Raw genomic sequence first — 22,013 nt, 5'->3', positions numbered from 1 at the left:
TATTGTGATGCTGTCTCTCTTTCTCTTTCCAGTCAGTGGTTATGACTAGACTGGACAGTGTATATGATTATGACAGTGTTCAGTCATCATGACTGAAGATCTTTTCTGGTATCAGAACAATCCTGTGTCTATTGCATTGCAGTAGGCCTACAGTACAGAGACACTCCCTTTCATTTGTTTCTGTCTGCTTCTCTTGTTGTGCTCATCCCTTGCGGACCGACATCTGGGTGACATCATTTAGGAGGTGATGGGAGTTCTGTAGCAATAGAGGAAGGGGCAGTGACATGGTTGCCAAGTCTGTGATTTTCCCGCATATTTCGGCTTCTTATAAACTGATTACAGCGGGTTAAAGGTTTGACATTGCATAAATTGTACTTGACTAACATGATTCTATTGAAATATTTTACCTATTTTACGTTCTACCCATGATAAAACAACGATGGGTTTTGTGAGGGAGGGCACAGGTAGGGAGCCTTTGAGCTCCTTTATGAAAACAGAACGTGTTTATAATTACTAATATATAGTGATTTTTCAGTTGATATTGTGTATAACGCAAAACAGCAACTGTAAAATATTTATTTGGGAGTGGCAGATTTTGAGGTTTTATGTTTATTATAGTGTGATTGGGTTAGTTTTGGGCTATTTTTGATTGACCATTGCGCCAGTTTTGTTAGCAGACATGGCAACACTGGGCGGTGGTTCACAAATCTTACAGATGCAGTTTATGCATCATGAAAATACAGGATATAGTATAATAAAGCAATGTCTGATCTAAATACATTTCAAGATATTATATTTATATTATATAATATAATATAATATAGTATAATATAATATAATATAATATAATATAATATAATATAATATAATATAATATAATATAATATAATATAATATAATATATAATTAATCTTTTCTCCAAACCACTTATCCACAGGTGGGGGGCATAATATAATATAATATAATATAATATAATATAATATAATATAATATAATATAATACAATACAATACAATACAATACAATACAATACAATACAGTATAGTATAGTATAGTATAATATAATATAATATAATATAATATAATATAATATAATATAATATAATATAATATAATATAATATAATATAATATAATATAATTTGGGGGGAAATTAAACATTTTTTTTGTTATTGCTTTGGTTGTATTATTAATAATAATAGTTCTTAGTGTTATTGTACTATATATTATATTAATATTGTAAACTCTAATCTTTGTCTTCTCTCTCTTGTCATCTACAGTACATGTTAGAAAACACTTGTCTTCTGTTTTGCATGGACACCTGCAGTAAGGCACAAAGAGTTAACACCGCCCCGCCCGTGCTTCTCTGTGATGGAGAAATGCTGGCCCACCGTGCTCTGCCACTCACCTCGGCCAATAGCAGCACTGGAAGATGATGTCATGCGATAGGAGGGGTGCCGCCGCTGATGCTGCTGAGCTCTTGTATCCGAGGAGCAGAAGAGAGTGAGGTGAAAAAGAGGATACCAGAGAAAGAGACAGAAGAGAGAGAGGGGGGAGACAGGGACAACACCTCATCAAGGAGAAAAGGTAAGTGTGGGCATCACAAAATCAAATGAGAAGCTGCATGTGCTCTGATGTTTTTTTTGCGATTTGAACATTGATTACTAAAAAGGTTACCTTTGACTCAAAGATTCAAAGTGCCGCATCAGACGTCTAGTGGGAACTCAGTGTTCTTACAGCATGCTGTGTCTGCCATCAATAATGTATGCCGAGCAACTTTTATATGCATGAAAATTAATGTATTGGCAAATGCATCTGTATCTGTGTGTATAGATATGCACCAATGTGTTAAAATATGACATAATTCAAGGGTGCACTAGGCTATGTCATTCAAAGGCAAGAGTCAGTAAACAGCCTTTCACACACATACACATTGACTGCAGTTTTTTAGGGTTGGATTTGGATTCATTTTGTTACTTACTGTGTTTTGTATTAATATAGTCATTTGAGAAATTATTTTTCCTGTGTTTAGCCTGACATTATGCACGTATGCCATTTAACAGTTATAACAGTTATGTAAAGGAGTCATGAATTTGTTTTGTAACGGTGATGTGAGAATATAATATATAATATTGAAGGTATAAACAGGTATCTGCTTCTGTAACAACTAATAAGCTGTAAATATGCAGCTATACGTGCAGTAAGGGGCTGTTAATCCAAATGCTAATAAGTGTGTATAGACAAAAGTAGCTGTACGTATGAAAAGGGCAGGGCAATGCTGCTCTCTCAGTGGTGTCTCTCCATAGGGGTCCATCCATGCCAGTTTTGCTCATGATTATAGATTGAGGCAGACATACACCACCACCCGGTGACCGCCCAGGCAACTATCTCTTTAGGTTTTAGTGCTCCCCAAGCTGAACAAAGCATCACTGTGTCCTTCCATCTAATACCTGGTATGAAATGTCATCTGGGCTGGTATCAGTTTGGGCATTTAAGATCTTATCTGGTATTTTAGTTTTAGGATTTATGTAATGTTTAATGTTTGTTATGCTTTCTAAAATTGTCTTGTATACTGATAAGTGGCAGCTTTCAGGCAGAGTAACAATACAGAGATTGTGCGTGACACTCCCTGCTGCCCCTCATCTAAATTCATGCTCCTCTCTCACCAAGTGTCCCGCCACATCACAACAAGCGCCTTTTAGACACATCTCATGAACAATGGATCTGCATTTCACATATTCTTCTTGAAAGTATGAGACATTAGTGTATTAATTAAATGGGATTTATTTGAGTTATTTTATAATTCTGATGTTTCAGAACATTTACTTGAGGCCAGAGGGATTTATCCTTGTGGCCAGTAAACTAAAAACACACACTCTTTCCTAATCCTCTCTTTCTCTCTCTCTCTCTCTCTAAACAGGACAGAGCGAAGGGTTGTAAGCGACACGCAATACTGCATAAACATGACCTTGGCAGGTAAGCTACAAAAAGTCAGCCCTGATTCTCAAACACCAAAGCCCACATTGTCAAAATCAATATTTGAAGGCACAGGGTATGATTTTTGTTCTGAAATGTTAACACAGGTGCTTGGTTTAAATGTTTTTAGAGAAACTAGGAGAAACTGCTTTTAATACATTTCAATTATTATGATTAACTTAATCAGAGTATCGGACATAAAAAAAAAGATAATTAAAATGTAAATTTAGTTTGCCAAAGTTGTACACTTCAAAAAAATATCATGCATATTTGAAGCAGGTTTAAATCTAAAAAAATATATATTATTTTTAAATTATGTAAAAATGTTCAATTTATTTTAAATAAACCTGTCTCCAAACAGGTTTCCCAAACGCTCCCTCAGACTCCCATTGGTCGAGCAGACCCCTAGTTCCGCCCCCAAAATCACGTGATTGGTTGGGTTTATCAGAGAGCCGTCTTCAGGTTTTCTAACGCGCTTATGTTTGTAATTGCAAATGGACGAAATAAAAAAGAATTCCATTGTTCTGTTTATATTACACTTATACATTTCCATAAGCTTTTATCCATAGCGACTTACATTGTGTTAAAGGTAGCCTAGATTGAATACATTTTAGCAGTTCAAGCAATCCCTGGGAATGATGCTTTACTTTACCCTATGGTTAATTCAAAGTGAAATCTTTCAGGTAGCCTAGTTTATACATTTTATATGCAATTGCTTACAGATGCTTTTAATGAGATTGTTTTGAAATGTGTACTTTTCTGCACCAATCAAGTATGATTGAAGAGAATGCAGGCTTTTGTTTATATTTACGAGGAATTTTATATTTACCTGACTTTTCCCCACACAGCATATCGAGACAAGGTGAAGGAGCTCCCTCTAGTGTCACTTCTGTGCTCCTGCATCAACTCAAACAATGCAGAAAATCCCACATACAAGGCTGAGGGTAAATATAAATAAAACATTACTCATCTGTGTTTCTATTTTATAAACACATCTCTACCACTAAAATGCAGTGAGCATAAATATAATGAAGACTTGATACATTTTGCTCACAGTAAGTACTCTATGTGATCATTCTTAAAGAAGCAGTGGATCTCAACTGGTGTGTGATCAAAGATATGGAGGTCATTGAGCTGAACAAGCGTGCCTCGGGCCAGGCATTTGAGGTGATCCTGAAACCTCCCTCTTTTGACGGCGTGCCTGAGCTTAACACTTCCATGCCCCAGCGTAAGGACCCCTCACTGGAGGAGATCCAGAAGAAACTGGAAGCCGCTGAGGAGAGGCGGAAGGTTGGAATTTACACTCACATACCCAAACCGTCACTCTCTTTGGTCTGATTTTGATGCTTAAACTGTATTCTCTCCAGTTTCAGGAGGCCGAGATGTTAAAGCATCTTGCTGAGAAGAGGGAGCATGAGAGAGAGGTCATCCAGAAGGCATTTGAGGAGAACAACAACTTCATTAAGAATGCTAAAGAAAAGCTGGAGCAGAAGATGGAAGCCATCAAAGAGAACCGTGAGGCTTTGCTTGCTGCCATGCTGGAGAGACTACAGGAAAAGGTACAGACTAACTGACAAGGATGTAAAGTATACTTGAGTACTTCATTATATGTGAATGGCTGTTTACAACCCATTTTACTTTCATAATGAGACATATTTCATAGGGAAACAGGATTTAAGGGACTTTAGGGCGTGACTTTAAAGATTTGCTCTGAGTGGAAATGTATTTTATTAGTTTGTTAAGCTAAAAAGCTAAAAATTAAGAAAATACTTTTAAACAATTTATTTTTTTTTGTTCTCTACCATTCAAAGGTTTGGGATAGATACCTTTTTTATGTTAAGTATCTTATTCTCATCAAGGCTGCATTTATATATATATATGAAGAGCTCAGATGCAAAAGCCTCTAAGTGCCATCTGAAATTTTCTTCTAGAATGATCATTTTTATCAAGCTCGTATATTTAAGTTCAGTAATTTGACTTAAATGGCAATGAAAATGACCTATTAATTGTCATTTAAGTGAAATTACTGAACTTAAATATACGAGCTTGATAAAAATGATCATTCTAGAAGAAAATTTCAGATGGCACTTAGAGGCTTTTGCATCTGAACTCTTCATATATATATATATATATATATATATATATATATATATATATATATATATATAAACAGTAATATTTTAAATTAACTGTTTTCCATTTTAATAAATTTTTAAATATAATTTATTCCTGTGATGGCAAAGCTGAATTTTCAGCTGCCATTACTTAGTCTTCAGTGTATAATTAGAATAATTCAGAAATGATATGTATGTGGTGATTACACATTTTGTGCTTTCCTGGCCTTTGTGCTTTTGAGTCCCTTCCGAGTCTAACTATAGAATCAGTATGAATATTGCATTAGCATGGGGTGGATAGTTTCCACACTTGTTTATGTTGTTGTATTTTGCTTCACTCAGTCACACTAATACATGCATAAACACAGATCGAGTAAGTTTTCTTTTGTGTGTCAATTTAGGACAAACACGCAGAGGAGGTGAGGAAGAACAAAGAGCTGAAAGAGGAGGCCTGCCGGTAGAGGAGCGCCTGCTGCGCAGGACTGCTGTGGCTATAGTCAAGGGGAAAAGATATGGAGATGAAACTGGTGAAGAGAAAATAAAACAAATGGTAGCCAATACATCTCAAAAAGGGGACATATTGGACATCGATAATGACAATTTGCTACACACCAAGCTTTTGTGGGGATTAACAACATCAAAGCTACTTAATGTTATTAAAAACCGAAAAAAATATTGTCTAGATGGCAATGCAAGGTGCACTAAAGGTATGTTGCTTGGTGGAGGACAGGAGGTTGCTTCAGAGCAGAAGAATGAATATACCAAACTGATCTTTTGAAATGACTTGGAAAGGAGGACAAGAGGTGAAATCGATGAAGAGATGCTTTTTATAACCTCCATATCCAGTGCAGATGAATGTGTTAACTTAAACTACATCTTAAAGTCATCCTTCACTAATGGAAATATCTAGTCACAAAAGCATCTTTTTCCAAAACATGTGCCATTTACTGAGGCTTTGGCTAAAGCTTTTCTAATTATCATTTGAAATTAATATTCAATAATCAATAGGGTTTCATAGAACCTCAGGCATGCTTATACAATATGTATTATTAAGCATCAGTAATCAGATGGCTAGAGGTACACTATCTATCACATTTCCTGCTGTGTTGATGCAAGGTGAACATTTTATAAAATTAATATTAGATTATTTGCCTATAAAATCTGAAAGCTCATATTCCTCTCACAGAATAAAAGTTGAGCACAGTGACACTTTAAGCACAACTCAGAAGCACATTTAGCTTTTTCATTCATTATTTATTATTTTGACGCTTATCAGTAGATAAACGCATAGTGGCATCTCAGAAAATGAAGAATGGAAGCGCTCAGGTGTGAGAAAAAGATCCGGTTTGTATTTGGGAAATAGTTTGAACGTTTTAGAAATGAATGGTGCACTTTGCTTTGGCATGCCACTGAGCTTTACCGTATAGTCTTGTTTCTTTTACTCGTTCTATACAAAGACAAAGGAGTCTGATGTTGGTACGCAGCATCAAAAAAGAGCCGTCGTATGTGCAATGATGACAATTAATGTTAATCGACCTGATTTTGTGAGAAAATGGAACGTAAATGCTCACTGTGTTTGTAATTTCCAGATGACTAAATTCTCTAAACTAAGTCAAATAAATGCTTCTCTTAACTAAAACGAAGGTTTGTTTAATGCATTCTTACCTAATTCATACAATTATTGCACTGAAACAAACTATTACAAAGTGAAACTATCAAGAAAGTCAATAAATGTTACAATAATATTTTATTAATCGAGATTACAATAAATACAAAGCTGCTGAAAAGATTATTCTGTACCTATAGGCAGATTAATACAACAGTATAGCAGTACACAATTAAAAGTACAGTAAAGAACTAATTCTGAGGCACAACAATGGGTAAAACGCATGTACAGCCTAGACTAACACTGATAGTCTCCACTTTAAGGGCGTATTGCGTGGCGCTTTTGCCCTTCACTCTCCTCAGAACATTGATCTGGTAGTAGATGGGTTTAGATTCCAGTCCCAAGTCTTCCTCGCCATCTTCAGTTATACAGCCTTTTTTTTCACATTTTGCCTCAGAGATTTTCTGTGGGATTCGTGAATCGTCAAAGGAAGTTCTGAATTGGGGGAACAAAAATTCACAGAACAGCCTTTTGTGTAATCAGTCAATCACAATCTACCTTCAAGTGAAATTCCCCATAACTTCTTCAAATCATTGCTACCATTCACATAACCGAGATTAAAATGAACAACGACTCACTCATATGTCCATGGTGACAAAGATCTGCTTGGAGACAAAGAGGCACTCATTGAGGTGTACAGAGACGAGTCCTGGACGACCCACTGTCCTTTCTTTTTACGTCCAGCACCTACATGTTTTGAATTTCCATTTCTTTTACGCTTTTTCTCAGAAGAATCGCATTCTACACCTAATATAAGGACAAGCAGGAAAAGCAGCACCACAGCTCTGAAAACCTGAGATGGAGACAAAGAGTAGAGTACTGCCACGTGTTTCTTGGACTTTCCGTTTTGACATTGTTCATTTTACCCAAAAAAGCATTCAGCCCTTAACTATATGTGAATCTTTAAGATCCATTTTTTAGACTAACCTTAGACATCTTATGTTATGAGACATATACACACTCAAAAAACATTTATCGAGTAAAAAAGAAAAGAAAACTAGAGCTTAATAAAACATTTTGTATAAATCTTAATGGACCATGGTAATGGATCATTTCAGTTTACGTGATTCGTATTCATAAATTAAAAAAAGAAAAGATTATGTTAAACTAAATGGTCCATTCCCTTATTCCATTAAGATTTATACTCGTTTAAAATTCTTAATCCATAATATGAATAATATATAAGGAATATTAAATTCAATTTTATGGAATTTTACTATACAATTGAAATTCGTAAAGAAAAAGCTTAAAAAATGTATATAGTTATTGAGTTGAATGTCAGTTAAGCATCTTTATTTACATAAATGAAGTGGTGCATATCCTAAGAACTAAACAAAACTAACGAAATTAACATTTTCTCACAACAAAATGTTGTCCTGCAGATCAAATTTCAAGTAGATATAATATCTAGATTATACTCCTCCAAAATGAAAACAATCTCCTAAAACCGTTCTAGTCTCTGGTGAAAAGAAAGAAAGAAAGAAAGAAAGAAAGAAAGAAAGAAAGAAAGAAAGAAAGAAAGAAAGAAAGAAAGAAAAAGAAATAGAAAGAATAATTAGAGTTAAATGAATTGGTGTTAACTCACCAATGAGAGCTGCATCTTCAGAATACAAACTGCACTGAATCTGCTTCTGTTTATATGGGCTGGTGAGAAAGAGACAGAAACTTCCTGATCTTGACGTAGACAGAGAGACTAATGCAGAGTAGATAGTCATCTTCAGATCACTGAACTCCCTGACACATAGACCAACCTGCAATGCATTTCTTTTTGTGACATCAGTTCTTTTTTTCTAGAAGAATCTCAAAGTGATAAATAAGTTTGATCAAAGGAAATCAAAAATTAGTCCGAATATATTATGAAAAATTAGTCATTTATATTAAGTAACTACAGTTTTCACCATGTAATTTGTAATCAGACTGACAGACACGGACACAACTCTCCGTGCCCTCCCACGCTCTCATGTCTCACCTACATACACATCAGTAGACTTATGAATAACAAATTTGTATACCAGCAGTGCATTGAGATGCACTTTATATGGGTCAACAGCTTTGAACAGGATATGTCGATAATGTTCTAAAAGACTGGCTTTTGCTGATCATATGTGATAATGTGAGACAAAGTGACCCATATATATATATATGAACTAATGCACTGCAAATACATGCTGATTGTGGCCATGCACATAAAAAACTTTTACAGCAAAACCTACGCTATGTGTGTCTTGACTGTCTATTGAGAGGCCTGGGAAAACTTCAGATTTTATCATTTAAATTAGACACGTCTTTTTGTTGCACAGAATAACATCTTGCATCTAAAACCTGACAAGAACTTTACTGTTTTAGGGTGAGCCTGAGTTAGGGTTAGGGTTTCACCAAGTACAACATGTTCCTGGATCGACATCTTTGTTCATCCTAGAACAACGTTCCACATAACCAATCAGATTTGAGGGACAAGTTTACAGTTTGTCAAGTTTAGGCTTACAACAAGGGTTAGGTGCTTCTACGTCAGTTATTCACCCATCATTTCCCTCAGATTTTAGGGATAAGTTATGGGTAGGGTTCGGTTTATGGGTAGGGATAGGACTACATTTTTAAGACAGGAATGTTGTTCCAGGATCCACCAAATATGTTGACCCAGGAATATGCCTTTCTTGGAAAAACACATCGACTTCATCCACCTTTAATACATTAACACCTTACAATAATGTTCAATTTGTTAACTTTAGTTAAAGGTATAGTTCAGTATATCTTTTGTGTCATAAAGAAATTCATACAGGTTTAAAGCAACTCAAGGGTGAGTAAATGATGACAATTTTCATTTCATCATCTTAATAACATGAATTAACAATGTACATCATTTCTAAATGTATTAATCTGGGTTAATGTTAATTTATAAATGCACTTGATTGGTGTCAGTAAAAAAGTAATACTCTTATTCAGCAAGGACATTAAATTGATCAAAAGTGACATTTAAAATGTTTCAAAATAATTCTGTTTCAAATAAATGCTGTTCTTTTTTAACTTACTGTTCATCAAAGAATCCTGAAAAAAAAAATCTATCAGTTTCCACAAAAATATTAAGCAGCACAACTGTTTTCAAAATTGATAAATGTTTCTTGAGCTCCAAATCATCATAGAATGATTTCTGAAGGATCACGTGACACTGAAAACTGGAGGAATGATGCTGGAAATTCAGCCTTGCCATCACATGAATAAAGTACATTTTAAAATAGATTAAAATAATTATTTTAATTTCTAACAATATTTCACAATAATACGGTTTTTACTGTATTTTTGGTCAAATAAATACAGCATGGGTGAGCATAAGAGACTTATTTCTAAAACATAAATAAATGCCAACTTCAAACTTCTGATTGGTGCACAGAAATGAACACGAACCAGTATTAATTAGTGCTGTGAAAGTATGGTTACTTCATGTTAGCTATTTCATTACCTAACGTTAAGAGCACTTGATGTAAGGGCTCTCGTTGGAAAACCAGTGTTAAATTTGCCCCAGGTACACCAACTGATACTTGCAATGCTCTTGCACTCTCCAACTAATTTCAATTTAGGTCACGGAAGTGCTGACTAGGTTCTTGAAACAGTACGTTCCAGCAGCCAACATGACCACAAGCATATGATAACATCTCCTGAGTCATTCAAAGAAATTAAATTACAAGATGAGAACAACAACAATGCAATGTTTAAAGGTGTAAGAACTTCACAAGAATTCATTTTCGGTAACACTTTATTTTACAGTGTCCTTCTTACATATGTTACATGTACTTGCCATAGCAATAACCGTAAATTATGCATAATTACATGCAACTAACCCTCAACCAAAACCTAATCCTACCCTAACCCTATAGTAAGTACATGTAGTTAATTATTATTACTCAGTACTTCAATATATAATTACACTGTAACAATGACACCTTAAAATAAAGTGTAACCTCATTTTCTTACCCTCATTTCAAACCTTCATATCATCTGTTTGTCCATATAATGGAAGTCAATGGGGTTTGGTTTTAAATGTTCTTCAAAATATTTTGTGTTCTGAATGAGAAGGTAAGTCATCAGGTTTGGAACGATGATGATGACCGAATTTTCATTTTTGAGTGGTCTGTGCCTTTACAGTATATCAGGAAACCATAATTCTGTTTACAATGTAATGAGAACATATTTTATTGCAACCATTTCTCCAGCTCCCATGCAAAAAAAAGTTAAGATCACCAGTTCTGAGGAACTGGGAAGCTGGACAGCAATAAGATGCATCTCTGCATGCTCAAGTAGAAAGGTTTATAAATGAGGAGCTGCACTTTGCATTTAAATCATCATTTGCTCTACATCTATGAGACAATCCAGTCATAATGGCACAGACACTGAAAGGGCAATGTGGCAAACAGTAGCTATAATGACTTGGAATGTCTGAAGCATGACTAGCTTGAGGTTATGTGGCTTTCTGGTGTTACGCAAAAGAGCAGAGATTCATGAAATTAGAGGTCGACCGATTCATCGGTTTTGCCGATTAATCGGCACCGATAGTTGATTGGTGGAACTATCGTTATCGGCAAAAATACATACCGATAGTTTTTCCTGGTTGCGTCCATTGCTGGAGCAGCTGAGAAGCGCGCGCTGTCATTCATTACAAGAGAGAGCTGTAAGAGAGAGCTGAGACGGGTCTGCTGGCATCATGCAGTACAAGAGCGGCCTCTAGAGGTGTAATAAAAACTATGGCTGATGCCTCGTGTTGTTTATTTCGACACGTGATGCTGCGTGCTGCACTGAGAGCACACGCTGCGTGGAGAGCGCTGACATCAGATGCGCGTTTAAAGCACCGACAGCTAAAAGGTAGCCTATGTATACAGTATACATTTTGTCATATCATTATAAAGTGATTAATTTGTTGACTAAATGCTGCATTAGTAGAGAAAGAACAGCACAACAGTATGTTTGTTTGCCTTCAAGGCTGAGAGGACGCTAACATTAGTAGTACCTCAAGCGGTTAAAACACTGACAAAAATAAAAGTCCGACCCGAATGTTTAATGTCACAATTGTTACCTCTATTTACATTAGTTTATATCCAGCTGCTCACTTTTATGCATTTAATATGCAGAGAAGTTGCATATTTAAAGCTAGAGACGTAAGATAGCAAACTGATATGTTCATACAGCCGACAGAAACATAAATCAGAAAAGCATTCGATTTCGGTTATTTTTTCATCATCACTTTAATACATATTTTGCTATTTTGATTAGATAATCAAGTGTTTATAAAAATAAAAGCAAAAGTGTGAGACTATACATTTAATATTTATGTCATTTCAATGCTCTGGCGTAGTAGATATTTAAGCATGACTGTTTGGATTTATATGAAATGATAACACTTACAATAAAATTCCATATGTAACATTAACTAAGGTTAATAACTTCTGTATAAGGATTGTTCATTATTTGTTAATTAACATGTACTAATACATTTTTAAATTAAGGTTTTTATTTGTTAACCATAGTTAATGCACTAATCAAACTAACATGAATGATCAAGGTGCAATTGTATTGCTCAAATATTATACCGATCAAATTTTGTTACTTTTTTATTCATTAAGTTGGCTTGAAAAAGAACAGTTAAACAGTTACATTTTGAATGTAACTGGTTTTATTTGTTATTTAGAGTATTACTTTTTGTTTCAGTTTGAATGAATGTCTTTTATTTGACTTCAATATTTATTCATATTATATATTTATTTCATTTAGCATGTTTTCATGGTTCAATACAGTTTTATTATGTTTATAATAAAGTTCAGCACTGTTTTACTTGGAGTGCTGTTTGTTTTTATCCAGTATCAATTTTAAAAACTATCGGTTGATTAATCGGTTATCGGCAAGTATGGCCCAACCTTGCTATCGTTATCGGTAAAATCCACTATCGGTCAACCTCTACATGAAATGCTAGATCTGGATCTGTAGTCTATTTGTACATTATGTATATTGTAGAAAAATACAGTCAATGACAAAAAAAGTGAGATATTCGTTTTTGTTTTTTGCTTTTTATTGACGGAGGCAATAAACAAAAGACAAATATTGGGATGGGAAGGGGGGAATGGGTTCGAGATATGGTAAAGACTGGATTGAAAACGGCATCTCCAGGTTTTTTTTTTACATTTTCAGTGATGTCAAACTTATCTTTTTAACAACAAATCATTATTTACAAGTTGTCACAAAAAAAAACTGGTCCAAGCTAAACCAACAGAGAAAACACATTTCTGTAGAACATTAACCAAGTCTAAAAACAGTGATTAACATGAAACAAATGCATGTTTTAAAAAAATGTCTTGGCAAGAATAAAATAGAGTTGTTTTTTAAATGCATATGTACGCATGTACAAGCAAGGAAAAATTTACAATATGATGTCTGAGATAACATTTTTTTTGTTTAAATGCATGTATGCATGTATAAGAATTAGAAAATGAACATTTCACACATATTGCATATCTTCTGAAACAGATTCACCGGAAAACACATTTATATAAGGAAGATGATGTCATCAGCCACCATAACCTGGTTGTCGTCCTGCATGCGGGCGAGAGCGGCACGGACCTCGGTTTCATTAAACGGTGATGGGCAGCTCTTGTTGATGCTCTCCATTAGAGCGATCATGCCCACTGACTGAGCATGAGCAGAGCGGAACACCTCCAGCAATGCAGTTTTGAACTCCTTCAACCTACAGCAAACACACACACACACACACATTGTGCATCAGACAAACGGCATCAGCGGTAGTTGCCAGCGATAGTTTCTGTTTAGAACTCAGTCAGACACAATACTTCAAAAAGAACGTGTCAGCACTTTGAAAACGCTGAGTGTGATACAGAAAATTTCAGCAGACAAATCCTGAACGCCTACCTGTCATCAGACAACTCCGTGTGACCATTTTGATCAGGTGTGTCCGTTGGCTCCTCACCCTGCCTTGCAGGAGCTGGGGACTGAACTGAGGAAAAAAAATACATTATTAATCATTTGTGCATTTTATATGTAAAAATCTTAATATTTTATAGTTAACTTAAAAATATTTTTTAAAGCTTGTTTAAATTTTAAAGAAATAATGAAATGGTATAACTTAATTTTTTTTTAAAAGATCTATAATTAATTTATCCCAATTTAACTTATATTTTAAAACATTTGTTTGTTTTTTGTTCGAATATATTTCTTTTTTTAATAATGTGAGATATTTATTTTAGGATTAATTTAACTTATTTATTATAATATATATAAAATGCCTGTTGTTGGTTTTTCTTACTTTGTGGTATGTCAGTCTCAGTATCAAAGTCATAAGGGTCATATGACTCACTGCCCTGAGATGGTCTGCGCTCAGAATGGCGCCTCCTACAGGACAAAAAAAAAAGTTTAGGGTTAGAAATTGTTACAAAACACTGTAAACTAACAATTTTGCAAAGGAATCATGATTTTAATAATGAATACCCCACTGTTTGGAGTCAGTAAGATTTTTTTTTAAAGAAATCAAGTGGCAGTAAAGACATCTATAATGTAACATAAAAAAATTAAAATAAACTTACCAACCCCAGACTATTTATAGCTTGGAAAATTCATAAAAATCGACTTTGTCATGCTATTGTGAATAACACTAGACCTTTTTCTCTGTGGTTGAGGTGTTTCTTGTGCTTCATTCTCATCTTCCTCCTCATCCTCTGAGTCTGCGTCCTGCCCCCCATTTCTAGAACGTTTACGTTCCTTCTCCAAAACCTGAGGAATGGGAAATGAGGGTAAAAGATATTCATTTAATTGATAGAAAATTTCTAATGAATTAAAATCAGCCACTGATGGAAGTACTATAATAAAAAGTAAAAACTTGTATCTTAAAACACCAATGTAAACAAACAAATGTGACCAATGAGCTATAAGCTATATTAACAAACAAACCTTCTTGAAATAGGCAAACTGCACAAGCTCCACAGCAATTTCTGCGTCCAACAGTTCCACAACTTTGCTCATGCGAGCTTTGGCGTGAGCTGTAGAAAGACGGATCAATGTCTCCAGGGTTCTAGCGGTGACCGGTGACGTCTGAGGGACAAAACACAGCATAGGTTCTTCAAATGAGTTATCTTACAGCATAAGAACTTCATTTACTAATACCTGACCAGCAAAAAGACTAGTTAGAAAATGTGTCTGTATTTACCCGTGCAATGTCAGAGCCGAGCTGCTCCTGGTTGCGCAGTCTCGAGTACTCCTCTGCAATGTGATTGGCTGCATCTTGAGTCAGAACAGGAGAAAGAGCCTTGGCAATGTGGATGTACTTCCTCATGAACGCTTTACTCAACACTCTGTCCCTGAAAAACACAATAAACATTTAGCTGTATAATAATGGGGTGTTCATATGTGTAAGAAAAGATTCTTTTGAACTTGCTATTCATCCAAAAAGTATGAAAAAATATATCACGGTTTCCACAAAAATATTAAGCAGCACAACAGTGAAAAAAACCCAGGAATGTTTCTTGAGCATCAAATCAGCATATTAGAATAATTTCAGCAGGATCATGTGACACTGAAGACTGGAATAATGATGCGGAAATCATTAAATAAACAGCATTTTAAAATATATAAAAATAAAAATGTATTTAAATTGTAATACTATTCCACAACATTACTGTTTTTGCTGTATTTATGATCAAATAAATAAGAGACTTCTTTCAAAAACATTTTAAAAATCTTACCAACCCTACACTTTTGAACGGTAGGGTAAAAGTATCTTAGAAAAGCAAAACATAGCAACCCTATTCAAATATCAAATCATTATTGAAGGCACATGGTAATATTATAAAGCAGACATAATCTGAGCTGAATTAACATTGGTGATTTGCATTAGAGAGAAAAAAAAGAAAAGAAAAAACGGCACTTCATACTTTTTTTTGCTGCCATGGAGAAGTGGATTGTGTTTCTCATACACTTGTAGTTCCTCTTCTTCCTCCTGAACTACATTAGGGTCTTCAGTGGCCAATGCATCGATCGCACCACCAAGAGCTAAAGCTGAAACACACAAACACACGCGAGTTAAATAAACACAACACAAAACTTTCAACATGATTCTTTCCTAATACAGAATATATCACGTTTTATTCCACAGACAAATCTGAAGTGTGAAGCTTTTGATGTTAAAATACTTCCTCCTATTCCATTTTTATCTAACTCTTTTTGGTGTTAGCGACAGACACAGAAGTGACACACTTGACACGAAATATATAGTATAAAATGCTATCTATCAGCTTGTACCTGCTCCTTCCTGCTCATGTGGATCCCTGTAGCGGTGAATGCGCAAGACGTGGTCGGACACCTCACGGTCCTGCTCTGGGTCCATCTGATCCAGCATGATGAAGAGCAAATCAAAACGAGACAGCAGCGAGTCCTGCAGGCCGATGTTCTCCATGGGGGTCTTATACTGATTATACTGCAGATGAAGAGAGACAAAATCATAAACATGAAACGCTAGGAAAAGAAAACACGGCTAAAGTGTCGGCCCAGATCCGGCCCACATCTGGTACGTGTGGAATCAATGTGTACCAAATGTGGGCCGGATCTGTGCCGACACTGTGTTGCTGTCTGGGTGATTTCTTGAACTACACTGTATATTTATCAAGAATAACATTATGAAATGACGCACAGATACGGATTACTCACAGATTCAAATTTTACGAACACCAACTGAAGCACTTACTCGGCCATAGACGGGGTTGGCAGCTGCCAGGACGCTGCAGCGGGCATTGAGTCGAGCATGGATGCCGGCCTTGGCGATGGTGACGCGGCCCTGTTCCATGACCTCATGGATAGCAGTCCGATCCATATCTGACATTTTATCAAACTCATCAATGCAGACCACCCCGCGATCCCCCAAAACCATGGCACCAGCCTCGAGACGACGCTCACCTGAGGGACAGACACAACTTAATATTAAAAGAACAAACAAAACTCTGAAATGGGCAAACTTGTTATTAACAGGGCTGCCAACTTTTGAGTTTAGCTTGGAGTGAGATTTTTTTTGGGGGGGGGGGGGGGGGGGGGTATGTTAAAACAAATATTGCATCACAATAAGTGTAATTGTGATTGTCAAAACATTTGGTAACTAAATAGAATAAGTTTAGTGACAACATGTTACAATGTTTACATTGTACACTGACTGGTAGGATACAGTTTTTATTATTGCTTGACAAAAATTTCAAGATTTCAATTCCATTCTTGTGATTTGATTCTGATTTTGATTCAATATTGACTAATTTGGATACATGTTTATTTTAAATTTTATTTAAAAAAATAATCTCACCTAATGCTGTAAACATAGAGGTCCCAATCTGCTGGTATTATTAAAGATTAAAAATAACAAATTAAATTAAATATAATGCAGTTTTTGTTATAATAACAATTATTTAAGGACATAAGTAAAAATATAATAAATATGTAATATAGTGCTCAGCAAAATCTCCTCTCTAGCTATTATTTCTATTCAATTAACATGCTATGGTGTATGGTCATTAAATGGCTTTCCTGAGGTAAATGTAACGTTATGTGACATAATTGTTCTCCTGCTGTAATACTGACCTCTTTCCGTGGTTGAAAAACACTAATTGGTCGATATTATGTATACTTTCGGTAAGTTGTACTGCATCTTTAAATAAAAAAGTAACAGATGATCGGTTCATGCACTTGAACTGAGGCGCTCAGCGATCTGTCACGTCACATTTACAAGCGCCAAACGTATTTTTGTCTGAATTTCGTAATAAAATTGACGGAATCTAAGAGCTGAGAATTAGTTTAATATTAAAAGTACCTCTTTGCTCCGCAATTTTTCTGTGCGTGAGAAAATGGATGTGTGGCGTGAGAGCGTGTGAAAAGTGTCAATTGCGTGAGTCTCACGCTCAATGCGTGAGAGTTGGCAGCCCTGTATTAATGAACCTATGGATTCTTGGCTTGATGGTGTGTGTGAAACGCAGTACCTGTCTCTTGGTCAGTGGTGACGGCTGCAGTCAGACCTACACCTGATGAGCCTCGGCCTGTGGTGGCAATGGCACGAGGCGCAGTGTGCAAAACGTACCGGAGCAGCTGAGACTTGGCCACTGACGGGTCACCTAGGAAATAGAGAAATTTATGCAGAAATGAAACACATCTAATGCATTCATTTACTAAGCATTTTGGCTAAATTGATTATGTTTGAGGCTGCCAATAAGAGAATAATCCTCTCGATTTTTTTTCAATAAATACATTTTTTAAATCCATTCTGCAGGTTTTTCCGCAAAATCAGTTCAGATATTATTAAGAAGACATTCACATTTGTCTGAATCATTTATTAAAAAAATGAAATCCAGGAAACTGATAAATGGCGGCATCTGGTGGATCTTGAAGAACTGCAAGTTCAACAGCATTTTTACTGGCCTTTTTAAAATTTACTGGCCTTTTAAAAATAAATAATATATTTATAATATTATAATATTTATAATAATAATTACAATGACATTGTTGTCTTTATTTTATCATGCTTACTATTTCTCCCACAGAATATGAATGGGTCTTATAGGAAGGGGGAACTCACAAGTTTGGGGCAAAAAGTTTGAAACGCTTGGTCTAGATCCTCCATATGTTTTCAACTTAAAATTATTACATATCATATATGTATTGTTTAGGGCTGGACCCGAATATTCGAATATTCGAATAATCGTTCGGTGGGTTGGTATTCGATTTGAAAATTTGACATTCGAATATTCAGGGTTTTTTTTGTTTTTTTGCATACCTGGATCCCCCGCGAAACGGTTCTCATTCGCGCTTGAATAAGGCCGGCGACTCACTGGCTGCGTGGCGTGTCCGTTTTTATTTCGGCTCCCATGTTAACAGGTTGGAGTTTGCACACTGCCTGCGTGAGACACGCGTCTCAGGCGCGGCTCGAACCACGCGGAAAACGTGCATGCTAGAAATAGAACCGACGGGAGTGTTCTCTGACTAGAGTAGAACAGCAGAGTTTGTATGGACCGAAGTGCTTGTGTTTTGGGTTAAGCTGCGTTGCTTTGACATTGTGGAAAATAGAATAATAGAAACAAAATGTATTAGCCTTTTTACCTGTTATTATCAATCTAAATTAATCTCGTTTTTAATTTAACTTAATTTCGTTTTTCTTTATTTAAATTTCGTTTTTCTTTATTTAAATTTAGTTTTTCATTATTTAAATTTCGTTTTTTCTTTATTTAAATTTCATTTTTTCTTTATTTAAATTTCGTTTTTCTTTATTTACATTTTTTTTTTTTTTTAAATCTAGGCTACCCTTTACTGTGTCAGCAATTTGTTAGTCAGAAAAATATTACCTTAAAAGTATTGCTTAATTTAACAGACCTGTGTGTGTGCGTTTTATATTTTTTACAGTCTATGGTTTTATATCACTAGTGCAGTGTCCGTTTTCGGAGAATATAAGCCCTGCCCGCGTGAGGCACGCCGCTTCCCACTCGCGCTGTTCTGTAGTTTACTAAAAGTTTAAATTCTGAATGTGTCGTCTCGCGTGTCCATCTATATTGCACCAAATGCGACACTGCACTCCCGTGTGAAGTCGATTGGATGAACGGTTCTCGAAATAATAATTATGCAAACGGACATACAGACACATAGAGATTCCTGCCTTTATTAGAGAGAAGAATATGTTCAGCCCCCTCTCTCCGAAGCTTCGAATATTCGATGTTCATTACTACCGAAGCTTCGAAGCTCAAAAAATGGTATTCGGACCAGCCCTAGTATTGTTACTTATAAAGTTTATATGATATAAAAAATGCCTATCAATAGATGTCTACAGAAAATGGCCCCAAAAAAAGCAGATTTCATCTGAGTCTACTTGCGATTTATATAGTAACAAAAAAGTAGTTCTCGATTTATATACAAAATTTGCTCATTATCTGTGCAAATCTAAGCAGGCCAATACCAATGAGAAGTAAGTTGATATCTCCTCTAATGCGAGAGCCGTTCTCCAAAACCTTCTCCACCCCTCCTAGAAGCATACACAGGATGGCCTTCTTTATGTACTCATGACCATGAATACTGGGGGCCAGTGACCGAGCCAACTGATCAAACAAGTTCTAAAGGAGAAGAAAGACTTCATATTAGGAGAACATACACATATAATAACTTCATAAAGTTCACTTCACAAAAATGTGTCCAAAACTTGAATGCAATCCAACTAGTTAAATTCAGCTGAAACTTCCATTCAAAAACACTCCCATCCTCTTACCTTTGAGCGAGATCTGCAGAAGCTCTTGATCTTGGCTACATCATCTGCAGAGAAGTAGTGATCGACTTCTTTGCTCATCTGTTTGACGTGACAGGCGATCATGATGGTCCTGAACAAACACACATGGGGAACAAGATATATTAAGGCTTTGACATAAATAGTATTATTAATAATAGTAATGCTATAATAATATGCCAAAACAATTGAACCGCAGCTGGTGCAGCTGTACCTGAAGGTGCCCGAGGTGAAGCCGCCCTTCTTGCCGGGCAGGCAGCGGTAGGTCCCGATCACCTGCGCGCGGTCCCCTGGCTTTACACAGTCCACCAGGTCATTGTCCAGGATGATGTCCACAGAGCGGGGCAGCTGACCGGCAGGGGCTTTCTCTGGCATCTCCTGCACTGTGATGGTCTGATGGTCCTTATAGATAGACAGACCGAACTCAGTCTCCAGCGGATTGTTCTCCTCGTCCTGAATGGATCAAATATAGACACAGAGCATTAATAATAATAATTATTACTGTTGCTGTTGTTATTAAAACAATTTGACACTGAGAGAAATAGTAAGTGTGGTATTAACAATTAAAATAATTTGACATTGTTGTCTTTATAATATACTATTTCTCTCACAGAATATAAACGGATCTTATAATAATAAACAGCTGCCTATTTCGCAAGGTGATTCTCAGTCATATTCTGGTCTCAACATCTTTGCACAATTCCACTAATCTAAGTTGTACCTTGGTGGGGTAAATGGCACTTGATGGGAAGGCTTCAAGAGAGGTCATGTCTGTGTATTTGCGCTCCATAGTCTTCTTAGTGGCTGGGCAGTAGTGCACACTGCGTACTACTTTGGGACGCACCAAAGAGCCTGTGAATACAGAAAATCTGATCAATTCACTGTCCATGACATGCAAAATATCAAATCTTTAAAATGCACATAAAAAGGCTTGGACTTACATTTAGTGACAATGCCCTCCAAACACACCATGCTACCCAGCAGACGAGAGGTCAAGGTTCGAGGGGAGACGTGTTTGCTGCCGAAGCTGCCCTCCAGGCCTACGAAGAACTCTTCGTGTTGCTTGGCGTAAGTGGCATCTATTGAAGCCACCAGATCTTTCAGGGCACGCTGGAATGCCACGAGCTCTTCAAAAGCATTGTTCAGCAACCTGAGGACCAGAGATTGTTCATTTCAATTAAAACATTGTCACACTTTACATTATAATGTTAAACTGTATTTTCAGTGCAATTTAATATGGAATACATATATTTATAGTTAACATGCATGACAATACTGTATATTTATATATACTGTAATGTAGGCCTAGTTCAATTATGCATGTGTACACTGTAAAGTTTAAGTAAGGGAGAGGGAAATGAAAAAAGGTTAAACACACTTGGCTGCTCGCTTTTCGTTGCGGCGGCGCAGGTCGTTGAGGTTCACAATGAGCCTGGATTTGTTTTCGCTGATCATCTGTCGTACTTTGCTCTGATAGATGCCCTGGTCTTGCTGAAAAAGGTAAAAGCCCAAGAAAAAGTTGTAAACATGAGCAAAAATACCCACGAAAAAAAGTTTAAAGTAAGTTACATTATGGTTTATGAGAGTGGGCCTTTGTTCCTATAAGACACATTAACTTCAATAATGTAACATGTAATAAGTATATAATACATGCGTTATGCTTACATCATCGTCAAGAAAATCCAGATAATCCCTTTGCGCCTCTCTCAGTTCCTGGTCGTCCAAAACTTCAGCAGCCATTTTTGTATATAGCTTCTAAAAATGTTAAGAAATACTCAGTGCAGAACACCTCGTGTCGATCGCAGCACTGTTGTGTGTCTTTTCGCGCCAACAGGCTTCTCTCGCTGTGGAATCCGACCGCTGATTGGTCAACACACCCGTGACTTATTAAAATATTCTGTCTTTTGGGTTGCGGCGTCCAATCAAATCCATAGCGTGAAGATTCGCCCGGCCCTCTTGAGTGTTTCGCG

At 36.2% G+C, this 22,013-nt stretch overlaps 2 protein-coding genes across 3 annotated transcripts; one reads left to right on the top strand and one right to left on the bottom strand.

Annotated features, from left to right (window-relative positions):
- The first annotated feature begins 1,454 nt into the window (after positions 1 to 1,454).
- On the top strand, positions 1,455 to 6,728 carry stmn4 (stathmin-like 4). Of its 2 annotated transcripts, none has more exons than XM_084090486.1 (6): positions 1,455 to 1,586; positions 2,920 to 2,975; positions 3,824 to 3,919; positions 4,063 to 4,265; positions 4,343 to 4,534; positions 5,491 to 6,728. In XM_084090486.1, exons 2-6 carry the CDS (start codon positions 2,963 to 2,965, stop codon positions 5,548 to 5,550), a joined length of 564 nt encoding a protein of 187 aa, XP_083946612.1. In that variant the 5' UTR covers positions 1,455 to 1,586; positions 2,920 to 2,962; the 3' UTR covers positions 5,551 to 6,728. The 2 variants fall into 2 exon arrangements, with proteins under 2 accessions (XP_083946612.1, XP_083946611.1); XM_084090485.1 differs by having other exon boundaries at positions 4,060 to 4,265.
- A 6,064-nt stretch (positions 6,729 to 12,792) lies between these two features.
- On the bottom strand, positions 12,793 to 21,888 carry mcm3 (minichromosome maintenance complex component 3). Its single transcript, XM_084090425.1, has 17 exons — positions 21,709 to 21,888; positions 21,422 to 21,534; positions 20,985 to 21,193; positions 20,765 to 20,895; positions 20,258 to 20,496; positions 20,029 to 20,137; positions 19,723 to 19,876; positions 17,762 to 17,893; positions 16,489 to 16,697; positions 16,047 to 16,221; positions 15,680 to 15,803; positions 14,956 to 15,106; positions 14,700 to 14,840; positions 14,410 to 14,522; positions 14,059 to 14,144; positions 13,665 to 13,749; positions 12,793 to 13,482 (listed from the first exon to the last, which is right to left on the bottom strand). Exons 1-17 carry the CDS (start codon positions 21,781 to 21,783, stop codon positions 13,284 to 13,286), a joined length of 2,445 nt encoding a protein of 814 aa, XP_083946551.1. The 5' UTR covers positions 21,784 to 21,888; the 3' UTR covers positions 12,793 to 13,283.
- Positions 21,889 to 22,013: the final 125 nt, after the last annotated feature.

This window comes from Abramis brama, assembly GCF_963993115.1.
Source record: "Abramis brama genome assembly, chromosome: 18".
Taxonomy (NCBI): Eukaryota; Metazoa; Chordata; class Actinopteri; order Cypriniformes; family Leuciscidae; genus Abramis; species Abramis brama.
The sequence above is the reverse complement of the archived record's forward strand: the minus strand, read 5'-3'. Positions and strand labels throughout refer to the sequence as shown.

What these genes read in the sequence shown, in the direction of transcription:
- stmn4 (XM_084090485.1), top strand. An exon ending in TCCCACATACAAGGCTGAGG is followed by an intron (nt 3,920 to 4,059) that starts GTAAATATAAAT and finishes TCATTCTTAAAG; the next exon opens with AAGCAGTGGATCTCAACTGG. An exon ending in TGGAGAGACTACAGGAAAAG is followed by an intron (nt 4,535 to 5,490) that starts GTACAGACTAAC and finishes GTGTCAATTTAG; the next exon opens with GACAAACACGCAGAGGAGGT.
- mcm3 (XM_084090425.1), bottom strand. Translation starts at nt 21,783, where the DNA reads ATGGCTGCTGAAGTTTTGGACGACCAGGAACTGAGAGAGGCGCAAAGG. An exon ending in CCAACCCCGTCTATGGCCGA is followed by an intron (nt 16,222 to 16,488) that starts GTAAGTGCTTCA and finishes CTTCATCTGCAG; the next exon opens with TATAATCAGTATAAGACCCC. An exon ending in ACGGAGTTGTCTGATGACAG is followed by an intron (nt 13,483 to 13,664) that starts GTAGGCGTTCAG and finishes TGTTTGCTGTAG; the next exon opens with GTTGAAGGAGTTCAAAACTG.